Genomic DNA, 19,023 nt, shown 5'->3' with positions numbered 1-19,023 from the left:
TCTTGCGCCACAGGCATGGTGACCCTCAGTTTAAATCATCACCATTTGTCTCTCTCTAATGAGAGAGCAACCTTGTGGTCTGGTAAGACTATGGTGATTTTACCTTTACATTCATACGTTTGACAGCATCTACAAAACTTGCCCCTCCAGGAGGTAGGGGTCACTAGGGCATAAACACACAGAAATATATCATTAACAGTAAGTTCTTCTTTCAAGCCACATGCAGTCCTGATTTAGAAGAACACTACCAATCTTCCACTGTGCTTGGTAATGAAACTAACACTGCCTTCTTAATAGTATGGAGCATTTTAGACGGGTGGCACAGTGGTTAGCACTGCTGCCTCACAACGCTAGAGACCCGGGTTCAATTCCCGCCTCAGGCAACTGTCTGTGTGGAGTTTGCACATTCTCCCTGTGTCTGCGTGGGTTTCCTCCAGGTACTCTGGTTTCCTCCCACAGTCCAAAAATGTGCAGGTTAGGTGAATTGGCCATGCTAAAATTGCCCATAGTGTTAGGTGAAGGGGTAAATGCAGGGGAATGGGTCTGGGTGGGTTGCTCTTCGGAGGTTTGGTGTGGACTAGTTGGGCTGAAGGACCTGTTTCCACACTGCAAGTAATCTTAAAAAAAAATTCACTTGCAACAAAATGGACTGCAGCAGTTCAAGAAGACAGCTGACCACCACTTGGACAAGGGCTGTTAAAGATGGGCAAGAAATACTGGCCAGTCCATTGCATGAAAGAACAAAACCAGAGTAGAGCAAATTAACACTGGCAGTAGATATTGTAAATGTGACCATGTCTCAACAATAATCACTACATGGTGTCTTGAATACAGCCTATAATTCGGCAGAAATATAATCAGTTAAAATTCGACACCAAACCATGAATTGGTCAGAATTGGAGCAACATAATTTTCAAAGGATTAAAATCATAGGGCAGTATTTAATGGAGTAAATGAGTCACTTGCCCACCAGCGCTCTGCGTGTTGTGTCTTTTGGGGAAGATCCACCACATTATGCACCAATTAGACATTTAAGTGAGTAGCTGCGAGCCCTTGCCAAGATCTAGAATGTCAGGAGGTAAAAGTCTTGCCTGGCAGTCAATGAGCAGGGTTGTCTCCACTAATCCCATTCAAGTGGAATACCAACCACCCAAACATAGGTGAGTGATGGTGGGAAAAATTGATTGTAAAAGATTTAATAGCAGAATACTTGGAAAATGGTGACAGGTTTGGACAGAGTCAGGATTGATTTATGAAAGGAAACTCATGCTTGACGATCAACTCACACTGAAATGTTTTTGAAAATGTAACTAGAACAATTGAGAAGATGAAGCCAGTGGATGTGATTTACTTGGACTTTCATAAGGCTTTTGATAAGGTCCCACGTAAGAGACTAGCATGCAACATGGGATTTGGGACAGTGTACTGATGTGGATAGAGAACTGGTTGGCAGACAGGAAAAAAAAAGAGAAGGAATAAATCTGATATTTTGAATAGTAGCCAGTGACTGGTGGGGGAACCAAGGATCAGTGCGCACCCCATATATTAATGATCTAGATGAGGCAACTTAATGTGATACCTCCAAGTTTGCAGGTACACAAAGCAGGGTGGGAGGGTGAATATTGAGGAAGATGCAGAGATGCAATGTGACTTTGACAAGTTGAGTGCATGACAGATGACATATAATGTGAAGAAATGTGAGGTCATCCACATTGTTCACAAAAAATGGCAATAGATTGGGAAAGTGAGAAACCTGGGTGCCCTTGAACATCAGTCACTGGAAGTAACCATGCAGGTGCATTAGGCAGTGAAGGCACAAGGTATGTTGCTTTCATCGGAAGGGAATTCAAGTACAAGAGCACAAATACCTTGTTGTATAGGGCCTTGGTGAGATTACACCTGAAGTACAGTCTTGGTCACCTCCCTAAGAAAGGATGGTGTGGCTATGTTTTCATAGCTGCAACATCTTCTTTAGGTTCGGCAACAAAGGTATACCAGACTGATTCCTGGAAGGGCAGGACTGGTGTACGAAGAGAGACTAGATTGGTCAAGAGTTCACTGGAGTTTAGAAGAAGTGGGCCGAGCAATCTATTGAAACCTATAAAATTCTAATAGGACGAGTCAGAGTAAATACAGAAAGGACATTTTAAATGACTGGGGAGTCCAGAACCAGAGGTCACAGTTTCAGGCTGTGGGGTAGGCCATTCAAGACAGTAATAGGAGAAATATCTTTGCCCAGAGAGTGGTAAGCCTGTGATATACTCTCCCACAGCAAGCAGTTTTAGCCATTGAATATTTTCACAACATTACATATGGTTCTTAGGGCTAAAGGATAGAGAGCAGGAACAGGGTACAGATTTGTATTATCAGCCACAGTCATGTTGAATGGCAGAACAGGCTCAAAAGGTCAAATGACCTACTCTTGCTCCTTTTTGTTCTGTTTCTATGTCAAACTGTGTTCACAGTGTTATGGCCGTAAACGGTGGGGGTCACTCGAAAGGGCAGGAGAGGAACTCTCAGCACCATCATACATCCCTAGCCCTTCACATCCCCTCCCTTGTATGCACAGAGTCATAGAGATGTACAACAAAGAAACAAACCTTTCATTGCAACTCACCCATGCTGACCAGACATCCAAAATAAATCTTGTCCCATTTGCCAGCATTTGGTCCACATTCCTCTAAACACTTCCTATTCATAGGCTCATCCAGATGCCTTTTAAATGTTGTTTAGCCAGCCTCCACCACTTCTCTGGCAGCTCATTCCATATACACATCACTCTCTGTGAAAATGTTTTCCCTTAGGTCCTTTTTAAAGCTTTCCCCTCTCACCTCAAACCTATGCCCTCGAGTTTTGATCTCCCCCACCCCTGGGAAAAGACCTTGTACATTTACCCTATCCATGCCCTTCATGGTTTTATAAATCTCTATAAGGCCACATCTCAGCTTCCAATACTCCAGGGAAAATAATCCCAGTCTACTTAGCCTCTCGCAAATCTCAAACCCTCCAACCCTGGCAACATCCTATTAAATCTTTTCTGAACACTTTCAAATCTCACAACAGCCAGAATAGACCAGAATTGCACACAGTATTCTAACAGTGGTCCAACAAACATCCTGTACAGCTGCAACATGACCTCCCAACTCTTATACTCAATACACTAACCATTAAGGCAAGCATATCAAACACTTTCTCCACTATCTAATCGATCAGTGACACTACTTTCAAAGAACTATGAACCTGCAATCCAAGGTCTCTTTGTTCAGCAACACTACCCAGGACCTTACCATTAAGTGTATAAGTCCTGCCTAATTTGCCTTTCCAAAATGCAGCATCTCACATTTATCAAAACTATACTACACGTGCCACTCCTCAGCACATTGGTCCATCTGTTCAAGGTCCCGTTGCATAATAGGGTGAATACCAGCTGTGATAGGATAAGGCCCTTCAGTGCAATTTCATTCTTCACTGAAGGGGCTCAGTCGGTAGTTGGGCAGGAAGGCTGTTTATTCCCATCCCATAATCAGGGTGGAGGCCAAAACAAACATGTACACACCTACCACTCAGCCACCAATTAAATGCTCATGTTATAAGGAAAGCCCAATAAATTCCACCTTTAAATCCTTGTATCACAGGAAGTCAATTAGTCTACGAAATTCTTACCAAATCTTTGGACAGTTCAGCAGTTTAGTCCTATACCAAACCTTTATCTCCTTTACCTTGCAAATGAGTTCTTGAAGTGTATGTCTAATGACCTTTTAAAATTTCTATGGAATCTGGTTCCTAAGGAATCAGATTTTTATGTAAGACCTTCTAAATTATAACAAAGCACTGTGTGAAAATGCTCCAAGTTCCCCTTTTAATTTTTTGCCAGTTAATTCACGTTTATTACCTCTGTTAACTGACCCAGATGCCAAAGTAAGTAAGCTATTCAACCCATCAAACCTGCCCTACCATTCAGCATCATGGCTGACCACCTCTTCAATGCTATATTCCCACATTATTGCTATATCACTTCACATCATTAGTCTCCAGCTGACTGGACTCAAAGTGCACAAAAGAAAGATGGTTGTGGTTATTGAAGGTCAGTCATATGAGTTCCAGAACATCTCTGCAAGAGTTCCTTAAGGTAGTATCCCAAAACTCAACTATTTTCAGCTAGTTCTTCAGCTGGTTCATCAGCTTCCCTCCTCCTCTCTTTCAATAACGTAAGAAGTGGGGGGATGTTCACTGATGGTTGCATAACCTGACTCTCTATATATTGAAGCAATCCATGTCCAAATGCAACTAGACCTGGACAATATCCAGGCTTGGGCTTACAGATTCCAAGTAATATTCACACCACACTAGTACCAGAGAATCAACATCTCCAACAAGAGAAACTAGCGATCTCCCCTGAAAGATTCCGACCTGAAATGTCAATTGTCTTGCTCCTCTGATGTTGCTTGACCTGCTGTGCTTTTTCCAGATCCATAACTTCACTGACTCATTCAACGGCTTTGCCATCACTAAATCCCCCACTTTCAACATCTGTGTTTGTCATTGACCAGAAGCTGGACTAGACTAGCCGTATTAATAACGTGGCTATAAGAGCAACTAAGAGACTAGGAAGCCTGAAGCAAGCAACTCACCTCTTAACTTCCCAAAACCTGTCAATCATCTTCAAGGCACAAGACAGAAGTGTAATGAAATATCCCCAACTTGCCTGAATGACTGCAACTTCAATACCATTCAAAAAGCTTGATACTATCCAGAACTAAGTGGCCCGCACGGCTCACTAAATTGTTTGTGGATGCAATACCACTTCACCACTTGCACACAGTGACAGCAATGTGGACCATCTAAAAGGTGCACTGCAGCATTTCTCCAATGCTCCATCAATTAAATCTTCCAAAATCCTGAACTCATCTACTAAGAAGGACGAGTACAGCAGACGTATGGCAACACAACCACCTGCAAAATGCCTTGCAAGTTGGAGAATATCCTGACTTGAAACTATATTGCCACTCACTCACCACTCCCTTTCTGAATGCACAGTGGGTGCACTTAGGTCACAAGGACAGCAGTGGTTCAAGAAGGTAGCTCACCACCACTTTCTTCAAAGCATTAATGGATGGTCTAATTAGCAATGATCACATCCTTTGAACAGATTTTAAGATGTCTTAGCCTTTATTCATTCTTAATGGAATGCTCTAGGGAGAGGAATACTGGTTGATTCAGGTGTTCTGCATAACTAAAGTTTCTTATCCCTGGCGTCTTTGTTGATCTTATCTCCAAGACTTTGCTGTCCCTCCTAAGTGTCTAGAATTGCACATGATACTGAGCTTTAATGAGTGATGTGGATTTCCTTTGTTTTGCATTTAATGTATCTATATAGAGTCAAATACTTCATAAGCCTTCTTATAACCCTTATCAAATTGACATACCACCTTCAAAGATTTGTGAACATACTCCTGCCCTTATATCTCTTTCAAAATAGTATCTTTAGGTTATGCTGTCTCTTCATTTTGTTTCTTGCAAAGTGGGCTTCTTTACACTTAGCTGCATTAATTTTCATCTGCAGTACCTGCCCATTCTACCAAGCTGTCTGTGACCCTGTGGAATGTTTGATTATCCTGGTCCCCTTTTTTCCATAATTCTCAATCCCAAAACTCTACTGCATACACCAGGTCAGTTGCATAAGAAAGGTAATAATCTCAACACAGACCCTGGGTTACGGCACTGGTTATTTCAGTCCAATTACAGTTTGTCACCATGGCTCACTGCCTCCATTATCAGGTAATTACATAACTAAGTTACAATCTTTCCCTTTAATTCATAATGCTTCTCCTCTGAAAAACATTTTGACAGAAAGACAAGGTCGAAAATAAATCTAAATATATGATGAAAATGTTAATCTTGAGGAACCATGAAGCAAAATATGACAGCAAAGGTGAGTCATATAGTCACAGAGATGTACAGCATGGAAACAGACTCTTCAGTCCATGCCAACCAGATATCCAAACCAAGTCTAGTCCCATTTGTCAGCACTTGGCCCATATCCCTCTTAACCCTTTTTACTCATATAAAGGCCAGATGCCTTTTCATAGGATCATAGAATCATTGTGCCAGCCTCCACCACATCCTCCAGCAGCTCATTCCAAACATGTACCACCCGCTGTGTGAAAATGTTGCCCCTTAAGTCCCTTTTATATTTTCCCCTCTCACCCCAAAACAATGCCCTCTAGTTCTGGACTCCCCCACCCCTCAGAATAGACCTTGTCTATATATCCTATCCATGTCCCTTCTGATCTTATAAACCTCTAGAAGGTCACCCTTCAGCCTCCAACACTCCAGGGAAAACAGCCCCAGCCTATTCAGCCTCTCCCTAAAGCTCAAATCCTCCAACCCTGGCAACATCCTTGTCAATCTTTTTCAACCCTTTCAAGTTTCACAACATCCTTCCAATAGGAAGGAGACCAGAACTGCACGCAATATTCCAAAAGTGGTCCAACCAATGCAATGAAGGATCGGAAATAAGCAGTAGAAAACCCTAGAGTCCAATCTTCTAGAGTTTCAGGGTGGAAAACCAGCTAGGTGACTATTGGAATTCTGGAAAGCTCTGACGAAGGGGCACTGGACCCGAAACATTAACTCTGATTTCTCTTCACAGATGCTGCTAGATCTGCTGAGCTTTTCCAGCAACTTTTGCTTTTGTTTCTGATTTACAGCATTTGCAGTTCTTTTGGTTTTTATTGACTATTGGAATTGTTGTGATTGGAGCTAACAATGGCATAGGCAATGGTTTCAGCAGCAAGTGACTTAAGATTGGGCATAGTCTAGTGGAGTCAAACAGGCAGAACTAGGTAGCGTTTGTGATGGAGGGAATTTAGTGTTAGAAGTTCAGCTGACTGAAAAAGGACACAAAGGGTACAACGACTCTTGTTCAACCGGACACAGTGGTTGGGTATGGTACGGATTTAGCAGCCATGATAGAGATGATGTGGTAAAGACTGCAGGTGAACTTTTTGGTCTTCTCAATGCTAAACTAGACAAAACTGAGGCAGGATTGGATGTCAGAAAAGCAAATTGATAACAGGGTTCTTTTTCAGGTTGGTGACCTGTAATCAATGAGGTTCCACAGGGATTGGTGGGACTACAGCTGTTTATTTATTAATGACTTATGAATGCATTGCAGCCAAATACTCTGGCCAAAGACGTTACAAAAATAAGCAGAAAGGCAAGGTGCAAGAGGGATACAACCAGTTTACAAAGAGATATTAGTTTTTAACTAAGTAGGCAAAAAATTGGCAAATGCAGTATAATTTGGGAAAATGTGACGTTGTTCATTTGAAAGGGAGAACAATAGAGCACAATGTTATTTAAATGAAGATAGTGAGGACTTGAGATGCTGGAAAGTCAGAGTGGAGCTAGAGAAAGCACAGTAGGTCAAGTAGCATCAGAAGCAGAGGAGTCGACTTTTCAGGTCAGAACCTTCCATCAGGACCGATTTAAATGGATAAAAACTGCAGAAAGGGATCTGGGGGTACGTGTGCACAAAATGCAATAAAACACTCAGGTGCAACAAAAATTAGGAAGTCTAATGGAGTGTTGGCCCTTATTTCAAGGAGGAGAAAGTGAGGACTGCAGATGCTGGAGATCAGAGCTGAAAAATGTGTTGCTGGAAAAGCACAGCAGGTCAGGCAGCATCCAAGGAGCAGAAGAATCGACGTTTCGGGCATAAGCCCTTCTTCAAGAAGGCCTTCCTGAAGAAGAGCTTATGCCCGAAACGTCGATTCTCCTGCTCCTTGGATGCTGCCTGACCTGCTGCGCTTTTCCAGCAAAACATTTTTCAGCCCTTATTTCAAGGTTACTGGAGTATAAAAATCGGGAAGTCTTACTGCATTTGTACAAGGTGCTGACGTAACAACATTTAGAGTGGCGTGAGCAGTTTTGGTCTTCTTATTTGAGGAAACATATCATTGCATTGATGACAATTCAAAGAAGGTTTACTGGGTTGATCCCTGGTATGAAGGGTTTGTCTAATGAGAAAAATTTAAACAGATTGGGTCTCTATTCACTGGAGTTCAGAAGAATCAGAAGTGCTGTCATTGAAATATATAGGATTCTTAAAGGGCTTGAAAGGGTAAATGCTGAGAGAATGTTTCCCCTCATGGGGGAATAGTGGACTAGAATACACAGTCTTAAGACTGAGATGAGGAGGGATTTCTTCTCTCAGAAGGTTGAGGGTCTTTGGAACTCCTGCCACAGAGGGCTGTGGGGGCAGAATCCTTGTGGAGATTTAAGACTGAGGTAGCTGGATTCTTGATCAGGAGGGAAATCAAGGATTACGGGAAAAATGCAGGAAAGTGACACGACAAATGTCATATTGGCCATGAACCTATTGAATAGCAGAGCAGGTTCAAGGGCCAAATGGCAGGGTCTTGTTCCTTTTGTTAATGGTCTTTACACAGAGAAAATGAAGGGGTCATGAAATGTGGTGGAGAGGTAGAGTTTGGTCTCCTCAGTGTACATGTGATACTATTCCTATAGCTTTAGATGATAAAAGGGACAGTAGATGGATGAGGCAAAGGAAGTAGTCACATGGATTCCTGATGAAGGGCTTTTGCCCGAAACGTCGATTTCCCTGCTCCTCGGATGCTGCCTGAACTGCTGTGCTTTTCCAGCACCACTCTGATCTAGAAACACATTTGTGAAGTGACAACTTATTCAAGCATTTGGTGAAGAAAGCAAAGTTGACGATGAAGTGATCATAGGCTCGGCAAAAGGGTTGACCTTGTTTGTTTTCTGTCTGTAGAGCGGGTGTTGCCAGAAGTTTTCAGGAGTTGACAGTACCTGAAGGAAATTTCAAATAAAATAACGGCAGAAACGAATGGCATTCTGTGCCATATAGTAATCTAAATGTGCATAATTCTGAAGCAGGGACGAAAGTGTCTGATCACCTTGATCTAATAATCCCTTCACTTCAATCCAATTTCACTTGAAGATGACACTTGGTATTGACACCTTGTGTGCTATGTCACAGCACCGTGCCCAATTTACAATAGATTGGTGATCTACGATACAACACATATTGATAATGTGTAATTTACGATAAAAGAATAATGCAACAGGTTTCTTTTTTTCTCCCCAACCTATGCCATATGCCAAAATACTAAACTCCTGTAGCAGCACCTTCCCCAGGCTCACTCCTTACCCGCTGCAGCAGTTTCCAGCGGGATCTCGCCAGGCTGGGCTCCTCCAGGCTGAGCTGGACACTGGACGGTTGCTCACGCGCCTTTTCGTTTCCATAGCAGCCGGGTTCGGAGCCGGGCGCCGCGTTCTGATTCCCGGGGCCGCGTTCCATCCGCGCCACGAGAATCAACTGGTTCCCAGACTCGCAGAAAGAACAAAGTCTCTTTCTTAAACTACTGCTATTCCCTTTGAGTTATCTACAGGACACGTGTTCACAGGAATGCATCTTAATGATTGTCTCACGCTCACAACGTTCTAGCCTTTTTTAAAAAAAATCTTTCCCTCCCACAAAAGGCAGAGAAAAATTACAAAGAGAAAACACAATGTATCGGGGGAAAGGGAGCAGGGGGAAAAAAAGTCACAGTCACGACCGGCTCTCGTGCATCTGTTTTACTTCCGGTTAGAAGGAACTAAAGACCAAAGCGATCGACATGGAGTTGAAATCGACTTGAAAGGCGGTGAGGATTGGCTGGTGAGTGACGGGTGGGTGATTGATTTGTTGTGTCTCCTGGTTGCCGTCTGTTCCTGTCAGGACGGCTGGGCTGGCGGCAGCAAGGGACCGTTCTTGAGAGATTGATCCCTGTGTAACTCCTCCTTACTGTGGGCTATTCAATAATCACTCTTTCTTCATCACGGGGGAGTTAAGACACGAGCTTTTGACTTTGTCTGTTGCAGCATGCGTTTCGAAGGCAGTGATCTCCCCGTATGGCGTGTGTTGTGAACTCAGCGATTCGTGGCTGGATTTTGACCAAAATGCACCGAGTGGTCGGCACGTTACAGAAAGTGAGGCTGGGCATTCATCGGTGCTGGCACATTACAGCGGCTCCGGATGGTGTGTTCAGGAGCCGCTCCGGAACTCGCTCTGGTAGCCGGAGCTTCACCAACCTTCCGAGAAACTTTAAAAACTTAGAAATGGAAAAGAATAAGTCATGTCGAGAATTCATCGGTGAGGTGAGTACCGTCCATATTCATAGTCTGCAGGGTAATCCAAAGTGACCGTGATATATGTGGTTCAGTATAGATATAATTTCTTAGTTTCTCTACAGAAGTAGACAATTGACCCTCAAGTTTACTCAGCCACTCATTGAGATCATGACTGATGTTTGTATTTTGAATTCCACATTCCCATCTACCCCCAGTAACCTTTCCAGTGTCCTGCCTAACGAATTAATCCACTGCTGCCCTAAGAAAGCATTCAGTGATCCTGACCTCCATCATTTTCTGAGGCAGAGTTCCAAAAGTGTACAACTCTCTGGGAGCAAACAATAAAATCCCCTCAAGCTCTGTCCTAAGTAGGCGACTCCTATTTGTAAAATCGCCGGTCCTGGTTCAGAATTTATTCTCTACAACATTTCCTCGTTTGACAGCTAGTGCTTGGGGAGTGCATGTAAGTAGAATTTGACATTTATCCCTAGGGGCAACTTCCATAATAAATGAGAACAATGAAACTGTTAATTAAACTAATAGAATGGTTGAAAGAATACACTTGCCTGAAATTGTCTCCATCACTTGAATGTCTACTTGAGTCTCAATACTAAACTAAACACAATTGTCCACGTAATTTTAATCAGAAAACTATGCAATGTGTAGACAACTCTCTTAAATTGTTTTGGCTATATAGTTTTAACATTCTGCAGATGCTGTAAATCTATACTAAAAACAATGAATTCTGGAAATCTCAGCACATCAGGCAAAATTTGTAAGGAGATAAACAGACTTAACTTTTCAGACCCTTGTTTTGTCATTAAAACTAAGAAATTAGAGATTTAACATTCGTACTGTAGATACCGAGTTGAGGATATTGAGTCAAGGGAAGGAAGTGACAAAAGAAATGGTTTGGAGTGGGAGTAACAAACTTATAAACGATGATGGTTCAAAGCTAAGGAAGAATAGTGATAAGCCAGTAAAGGAATAAAAGATGGTTATGAAGGAGGTGTATATTTCCCTCTGAGAAAAGGGAGCAGTGATTTAAGATTTGAAATAGTTGAACTTTGTATTGAGGCAGTACATTGTAAGGTTTCTGATGGCAGGATGAGAGTACTTTTGTTTTGAAATTGTGTTGACTTCATTGGAACAGTGTTGGTGAGTGAATAGAGAATGGTAAGAGTGAATGTAAAGTAGCAAATGACTCAATGTTACAGCTGGACTCTGAAGACAGCTATTCAACAAATGCTGGTAACTCAAACTGTATTTGTTCTTTCTGATGTTTAACCTTCTGTTCCCTTTGGTCATTGCTCTATATTGATTGAATATCATGTTTTATGATTCCTATATCATATTTTCAAATATCTTCTGATTGTCTAGAAGTAGCATGTCTTAAGGATTGTCATAATCTATTGAGATGTCCCTTCCAATGTTAGAGAAATTGAATCTTAAAATCTCAGGAACTAAATGATCAAGGTGGACTAATGAGACAGTAATTGGTTAGGTTGGATTTTACCTGCATTTTTGTACAAAGCATATCTGGCCAATTCTCCACATGGTTGTGTCCTTGCATGCTGTTGTAGCTGTACTGGAACAGCTGGATTGGGGTATGGCAAGTTCTGGAGCAGCATCTTGCATTCTCTTGCCAGACAGTTATCGGACTCATAGCCTGTAAAGCCCATCTCTGATGCTGGGGACGTTAGGAGGAGGCTGAAATGGATCATCCACTCAGCACCTCTGGATGAAGATGGTTGCAAGTGCTTCAGCTTTATCTTTTGCCCTGATGTGTGTTGGGCTCTCCTATCTTGAGGATTAACCTTCTTATGCACTGAGTTGTTTAATTGTGCACCACCATTCACAACTGGATATTAAGAACTGTGAAACATAGATCTAATCTGTCGGTTGTAGAATTCCTTAGCCCTGTCTCTCTCTTGTTGTTTATGCTTTGTGGCATACAAGTTGTCCTGTGTTGTAGCTTCATCAAGTTAGCACTTCATTTGTAGGTCTGCCTGTTGCTGCTCCTGCATGCCCTTCTGCACATTTAATTGAACAAGTTTGATCCCTGGTTTGCTGGTAATGGTAATGTGAGGGTTATGCCAGGATACAAAATTGCAAATTGTGTTTGAGTAAAATTCTGCTGCTGGTGATGGCCTACAGCGTGGATATCTGGCCCTAAGTTGCAATTCTATCCCATTCAGCACAGTGATCGTGCCACACGTCACAGTGGAGGATATTCTCAATGTGAAGATTAGACTTTGTCTCCACAAGGTGTGTCAGGTGGTCACTCCTATCAGTGCGTTGATGGATTGATGCACTTATGTTTTTCAGTCATGTTGCTTCCTTCACTACTTGCCACAGACCCAGTCAAGCAGCAATGTCCTTTAGAACTTGATCAGCTTAGTTAGAAGTGGTGCTGCCAAGCCACTATTGATGATGAACATTGAAGATTCCCTCCCATGAAAAGAAGCTTGAATAATGACTGTGTGGAACAGCCCCAGGACAATGACCAACACGCTAACAATATACAAGTTAACACTTACAGGTTGAAATCTAAATCTCAGATAGGTTTAACCGTCAAGAGATCTGAAAGGATTGGCAAAACACATGTATGTAATACAAATTTGTGGACTCTTCAACTCTTAAATTTTTTGATTATCATTTCTGTGTAAGCAGCTTTGTAGTAACTCTTAATTCATATCTATTTTCACTTTTCATCAATGTAATTTTGAATTGGAGGCAAAAGAGGATGTTGTATTATTGTTTTAAGGACTGGATATGCAAATAAACCAAGGACCAGGATGAAACTGCATAAGTAAATGCTGTTTTTGGTGGAGCAGACCTGTGCAAGAAACAAGTTACATCCATAATTATCTGTGACACTAAGTTGTATTTTAAACCCTTAAATAAATCCATGAGTTTTGCAACTAAACTGACTCCACATAACAATAACAAAAGATATGACACCATCCATCCATGGTTTGACACCATCCATCCACTGTTTCTGTGCCCTTTTCTAGCAACGTTTATTACTTACAAGTTCAAAATCTGGAATTTCACCTGTCTTGACATCTATCTTCCACTAACGATTGGAAAAGTTTTAAAGCAAAATGTCTTGTTACATTGAAAAAAATTGCAATAACTAATAATGGCTGCAGTGCTTTGTGAAGAAAACTTGTGTAGACAAGTAATATTTAATGATCAGTAGTACCAAATCTGAAAGGGAGACATTACCAAAACATTAGTGAATAGGGAAAAATCGGAGAGTGCAAAATTTAAATGATCAAATTAATGTAATCATTTGAAACTTGGCATCCTTGCATTTGTCCTGGTGAGTGCAAGATGATAAGCACTGTCAATCTATCTCTTTCAGCAATATTAAATAGACATTCATTTTTGTTTGTTAAAAACATATTCTGGTATAATTCTTGTTTTTGAAACTGTCCTAATCGTACATCCTACATTCATATAATCGACCGCATGCTTTAAAATGATACTTTCACTTGCAGCATATAATCAATACTTCAGAAAGTATTGAAATCATCCAGATGTGAAAAGATTGATATATAGTTGTAAAATATTGTCTTTATAAATGTTAAGTCATTTTTGGAAGGATGACATTGAATGATCTAAATTTTTTTTGTGTCTGTCAAGGAACATTTGAATGCTGAACTAAAATATTATAAATCTAAATCACACAAGTACAGTAAACTACAAGACTGGTTTAAAAGGAGATTGGAAGAAGTGTGCAACCAATATGTTTCCAACAGTTACAGTCCCGTGGTAAGTAAAAGTTTGTTATAGCATAATGCTGAAAATAGTACATTGTAATTGATTTTACAGCTTTTGTTATGATCCAGCTGAAGTTTTTACCAGACAAGTCAGATCCCAGACAGGAGCCTGGTTTGAAAGGTTGTAATTTTATTTGTTTTGGTTTTAACAAAGTGGTCTCCTGCTGAAAGGTACACAATGCAGTAGATTTTGCTATGAGAGCAAAACAGAAATTTATTACAAAAGAAATGGATAATAGAATAATCCAAACTATCTACTTATAATGGAAATTCAAAGGTTTTAAGCACACAGTAAAATTTTGGTACTTTCAAAACACTCCTTTATAAAATGTAAAGAAACAAAACAGCTTTTGTGTAGTGCCCAAAACACTGCACTTGGCGCAGTTCCAATAAACACCATCATGTAATATACACACCGGAATCTCTGTATGTAGACTGAAACTGCGATAGCTTCTTTCTGGATCTACTATGCACCTACAACGCACTCAGTGAAAATAACCAGTTTTGGGTTTTTACCCGAACACTTCTGGTCTGGGAGTGACACTACCTTTTTACTCCAAGATAATCTATTCACTAAATCTCACTCTTTTCTGAGGAGCACTGTTGTATACAGCCTCCTGTTCCAAAATCTTTCCAGGATAGTTGCTACTAAAGTTAAAAGTGAAACTAAAATTCTGTCAGTATGGGTGTTTCCCTTAAGTTTAAAATAAAATAATCCAGAATCTTCTAATAAACCCATTAGGCCCCATTAAATGTTGAGTTACAAACATTCCATTTGTGCACAAAGTGACTCTTCAGCCAGGCTTCAAAGGTTGTTTTGTAATGAAATCACCATCATTACAGATGTTCTTAAAACCACACACAAATCTGTTACTAAGTCAAAAGTGAGACCCAAACTCCCCTCCAATATCATTAAATATTGTATACACAAAAATCTGACATTTAACATCACTTTCATAAAAAACATATTTTATGTCAACACCTATGCTTGGACAGTATATTGTCCAATAGCCACTCTTGATGTAAGCTTTGGATCTTAAGCCATTAATCATGAACATGAAAAGACTCCAACATAAAATTTATGCCTCAATACTTAAAAGTGTAGAAGTAAAATCATATATGTACATTAATTATGCAGCGGAACGTTATACTGTACTTTCTCATATTAGACCATAAGATATAGGAGTGGAAGTAAGGCCATTCGGCCTATCGAGTCCACTCTGCCATTTAATCATGGCTGATGGGCATTTCAACTCCACTTGACCGCACTCTTGCCATAGCCCTTAATTCCTTGCAAGGTCAAGAATTTATCAATCTCTGCCTTGAAGACATTTAACGTCCCAGCCTCCACTGCGCCCTGTGGCAATGAATTCCACAGGCCCAGCACTCTGGCTGAAGAAATGTCTCCTTATTTACATTCTAAATTGACTCCCCTAATTCTAAGGCTGTGCCCACAAGTCCTAGTATCCCTGCCTAACAGAAGCAAATTCCCAGCATCCGTCCTTTCTAAGCCATGCGTTATCTTATAAGTTTCTATTAGATCTCCCCTCAACCTTCTAAACTCTAATGAATACAATCCCAGGATCCTCGGCCGTTCATCGTATGTTAGGCCTACCATTCCAGGGATCATCCATGTGAATCTCCACTGGACATGCTCAGTGCCAGTATGTCCTTCCTGAGGTATGGGGCCCAGAATTGGACGCAGTATTCGAAATGGGGCCTAACTAGAGCTTTATAAAGTCTCAGTAGCATATCGCTGCTTTTACAGACCAACCTTCTTGAGATAAATGACAACATTACATTTGCTTTCTTAACCACGGACTCCACCTGCAAGTGAGCCTTTAGAAAATCCTGGTATATCTCGTTGGCATGGATGAGCTGGACCAAAGGGTCTGTTTCCATGGTGTACATCTTTATGACTCTGACTCCAGTTGCACAAGAGGTCCTGCATTAGTGACCTAATGGCAGCAGGGACTGTAGTAATTTCCGGGCTGCTGGCAGATGTCAGTTAACATCATTAGTCAACCAAATAATATGAGGCCATTGTAGTTCAGTGGTAACTTTTGACCTAATTGGAAGTTTCCAAGGGACCCTGAATCGCAAAGAAATAGCTTGCTGAAAGCCGTCAGCTCTCCTGTGACCCCCGCCCTGAGATCTTCATTCCACCCTTTGGTCTGGAGTAACTTCGTGATCCTGGTTCTTCGATTATAGCAGTCACAGCTCCTGGTGGCATTGGCAGGCACTGATGAACTGCTATCCTCTGACTGGATAGCCATTGCCAGGACCTGAATCTCCGTGAAGACCTCCCTGGCCACCTATGTGCCTGAAGGTGTCCAAAAGCTATCATGGGATTTCTCTGATGATTCTGTGACCAAAAGGGGAGACTCTTGTCAGACTGATTAAATCTCACCCATAAGTACAAGTTGAGGAATACTTTGAGAGCCCCAGAAAGTGAAAAGTGCCATCCCTACCTAAACCATCAGGTCTGGGTGGTGTTCTAATTTATGCAACCTGATATACTTCACCCCTAAATCCATGGCCATTTGCCCAGCTTCAGGCTGGCTGCTAATTTAACCATGAAAGTACAGAACTTTAATCAGCAATTGGCTTTTATATTAGCACATTTTAAAATAGAAAAACATTCAAGGGCAAATCAAACCAGCAAATATGGTGAATTTTAGAAAATTTAAAGGCGGATTCACCAAAAGTTTAGCCAGATGGGTTGGTTTTAAGGAAGGACAAAATGTTTAGAAGAGAAGTAGAGTTGCTGATTCTTAAAAAATGAAGCATAAAACATTAGATGTAGGGTTGCTTGCTGAGCTGCAAAGTTCATTTCCAGGCGTTTCGTTACCCTACTAGGTAACATCTTCAGTAGGCCTTAGGTGAAGCAATGCATTCCTGCTTTCTATTTGTATGTTTGGGGTTCTTTTGGGTTGGTGATGCCATTTCCTATGGTGAAGTCATTTACTGTTCTTTTTCTCAGGGAGTGGTAGATGGGATCTAACTCGATGTTAGACATCACCAACCCAAACGTCTGGAAATGAACCTTGCAGCTCAGCGACCAAACCTACATCCAAAACCTCAACCTGAGCTACAAATCTTCTCAAAACCCGCTAAGCATAAAACATATGGTGTGGCCACCAGTGACGAGGTGGTGAGAAAAATAATGTACAAAGGTGTGAGGCTGAGGAATTGAAAATTTAGGGAGAGTTTGTAGGGCAGTAGGAGATTGCTGAGAAAAGGAGAAAACAGTACCATCATGATATAAATATAATGTTCAGAAAATTTCATGGAAGGGACTTGGTAGATTGGGAGACAAACAAGGCAAAGAGGAAGCAATTTGAAAACAGCACTCTTTTTTGCTCAAAATGTTTCAAGTTGCAACTCACTTCCAGGTGCTGGGACTGCAGACTCTCATCCCACTCTACATATAATCATACCTAGTGGTGTCATAAATAATGTGCTGATGTAAAGCAATTGGCTAAATCCTTACGTCCCCAAGCACAATTAAATTCCATAAGTTGCTCTTTAAAATAGGCTTTATACTTCAACACTAAATATTACCAAATCCAGGTTCCCCCTCCACATTATTGCCAAACCACAGTTTATGATCCCAGCTGATGCTAATACTGAAAATGTAGTATCTCAGAGTGAGACCTGGTTTCATAGACCATAAGTTTAATTTTCCTTTTTGTTTATTGTGGTGATCAGTCACAGAATATATTCACAAGAGGCTGCCAATGTAAGACAATATAAAAATTTCTTAAGCGCAAAATAAAAGTCGAAAGAGCCAACCTTTTTACCCTAAACAAAAACCTTGTTTCAACCTTGACGATAACAAAACTCCATGCATCTTTTGCAATATACAGACTTCCAGAAGTGTTGGTCACAGAAAACAAGTCCTAATACAGGGAATATGACTATTTCCTAAAATTGAATGTTATTCAACATATAAGGCAGCGCCGTACTATCCATCATCCAGTGTCTGGGCAGAAAGAACGATCTAAACTTTGAACAGCCCCCAGCTTCACTAGGCGGCATGGTGGCACAGTGGTTAGCACTGCTGCCTCACAGCGCCAGAGACCCGGGTTCAATTCCCGCCTCAGTTTGCACATTCTCCCCGTGTCTGCGTGGGTTTCCTCCAGGTGCTCCGGTTTCCTCCCACAGTCCAAAGATGTGCAGGTCAGGTGAATTGGCCATGCTAAATTGCCCGTAGTGTTAGGTAAGGGGTAGATGTAGGGGTATGGGTGGGTTGCGCTTCGGCGGGGCAATGTGGACTTGTTGGGCCGAAAGGCCTGTTTCCACACTGTAAGTAATCTAATCTAATCTAATCTAATCATATCAAACAGTTCTGGTTCCTGTTTGCTTATATGATCAGCCCTCCTGCAACTACAGGGATAGCTTCAGTAGAGTTACTAATGGGGAGAAGACTCCGCTCCATATTAAATCTGATCTTCCCAAACCAGAATCAGGGGAGGCTAGTGAACAGCATCAGGAACACCAGTGTCTGTTGCTAGACTCTGCCAAGCGAGAGAGACTTTACTACAGGAGACAGCGTCTGATGTAGCAACCACCCAAATGGCCCTGCATGGGTACGTGGCTTGGTTGACATGAGGTCAGGACCAATGAACTATAAAGTTCAGGTAAGTGTGATGATCCTGAACACGCACGTGGATCATGTGAAAGCTGCAAACTCACAAATGGTGCAGAAGCAAAACATGCCCCGCTCCTCGGAACATTCGGAAAAGCTGTCTGAACCAGTGGTTTCTCCTCCCCATCAAGCATTGAAGAAACCTCTGAATCTGAGATTGACACAGTGAATCTTGCTGCATTGACAGTTTTGCTGCCAGGAGAAGAGAGTAAATTTCTCCAGAGACGTTCCCAGTGCAAGAGGCAAACTCTCATGTGTTGTGCACTGCCCGAATCCGACGCAGAGGTGGAGGAATCTGACCTGGTGCTAAAATGCCTCAGTGGACGCTACAAGAACAAGGACCAGCCTTTGTCCTTGGACTCTGAGAGGGAGGGATGTAGTGATTGTAAGGAGGTCACCCAGGTGGACATCATAGAATATGAGTTC

General features: G+C 41.6%; 2 protein-coding genes across 4 annotated transcripts in view; one reads left to right on the top strand and one right to left on the bottom strand.

The window, feature by feature from the left end:
- The window catches only part of camkmt (calmodulin-lysine N-methyltransferase), a 385,974-nt gene extending 376,352 nt beyond the window's left edge, over positions 1-9,622 (bottom strand). Inside the window, exon 1 of one of the 2 annotated variants that reach the window (XM_043695647.2) lies at positions 9,197-9,622. In XM_043695647.2, the coding sequence (XP_043551582.1) occupies positions 9,197-9,346 (150 nt within the window). In that variant the 5' untranslated portion in view covers positions 9,347-9,622. The remainder of the gene's footprint in view (positions 1-9,196) is intronic. The other variant, XM_043695646.2, reaches the window with a different exon arrangement.
- A 141-nt stretch (positions 9,623-9,763) lies between these two features.
- The window catches only part of prepl (prolyl endopeptidase like), a 51,740-nt gene continuing 42,480 nt past the window's right edge, over positions 9,764-19,023 (top strand). For both annotated transcript variants that reach the window (XM_087991273.1, XM_043695644.2), the window contains exons 1-2: positions 9,764-10,185; positions 13,810-13,938. In XM_087991273.1, the coding sequence (XP_087847399.1) occupies positions 9,940-10,185; positions 13,810-13,938 (375 nt within the window). In that variant the 5' untranslated portion in view covers positions 9,764-9,939. The remainder of the gene's footprint in view (positions 10,186-13,809; positions 13,939-19,023) is intronic.

Source organism: Chiloscyllium plagiosum, unplaced genomic scaffold (genome assembly GCF_037043375.1).
Source record: "Chiloscyllium plagiosum isolate Xiang-an unplaced genomic scaffold, Cpla_swu_hap1 HiC_scaffold_10, whole genome shotgun sequence".
Taxonomy (NCBI): domain Eukaryota; kingdom Metazoa; phylum Chordata; class Chondrichthyes; order Orectolobiformes; family Hemiscylliidae; genus Chiloscyllium; species Chiloscyllium plagiosum.
Note: the sequence above shows the minus strand (reverse complement) of the source record. Positions and strands in the feature narration are given on the sequence as shown.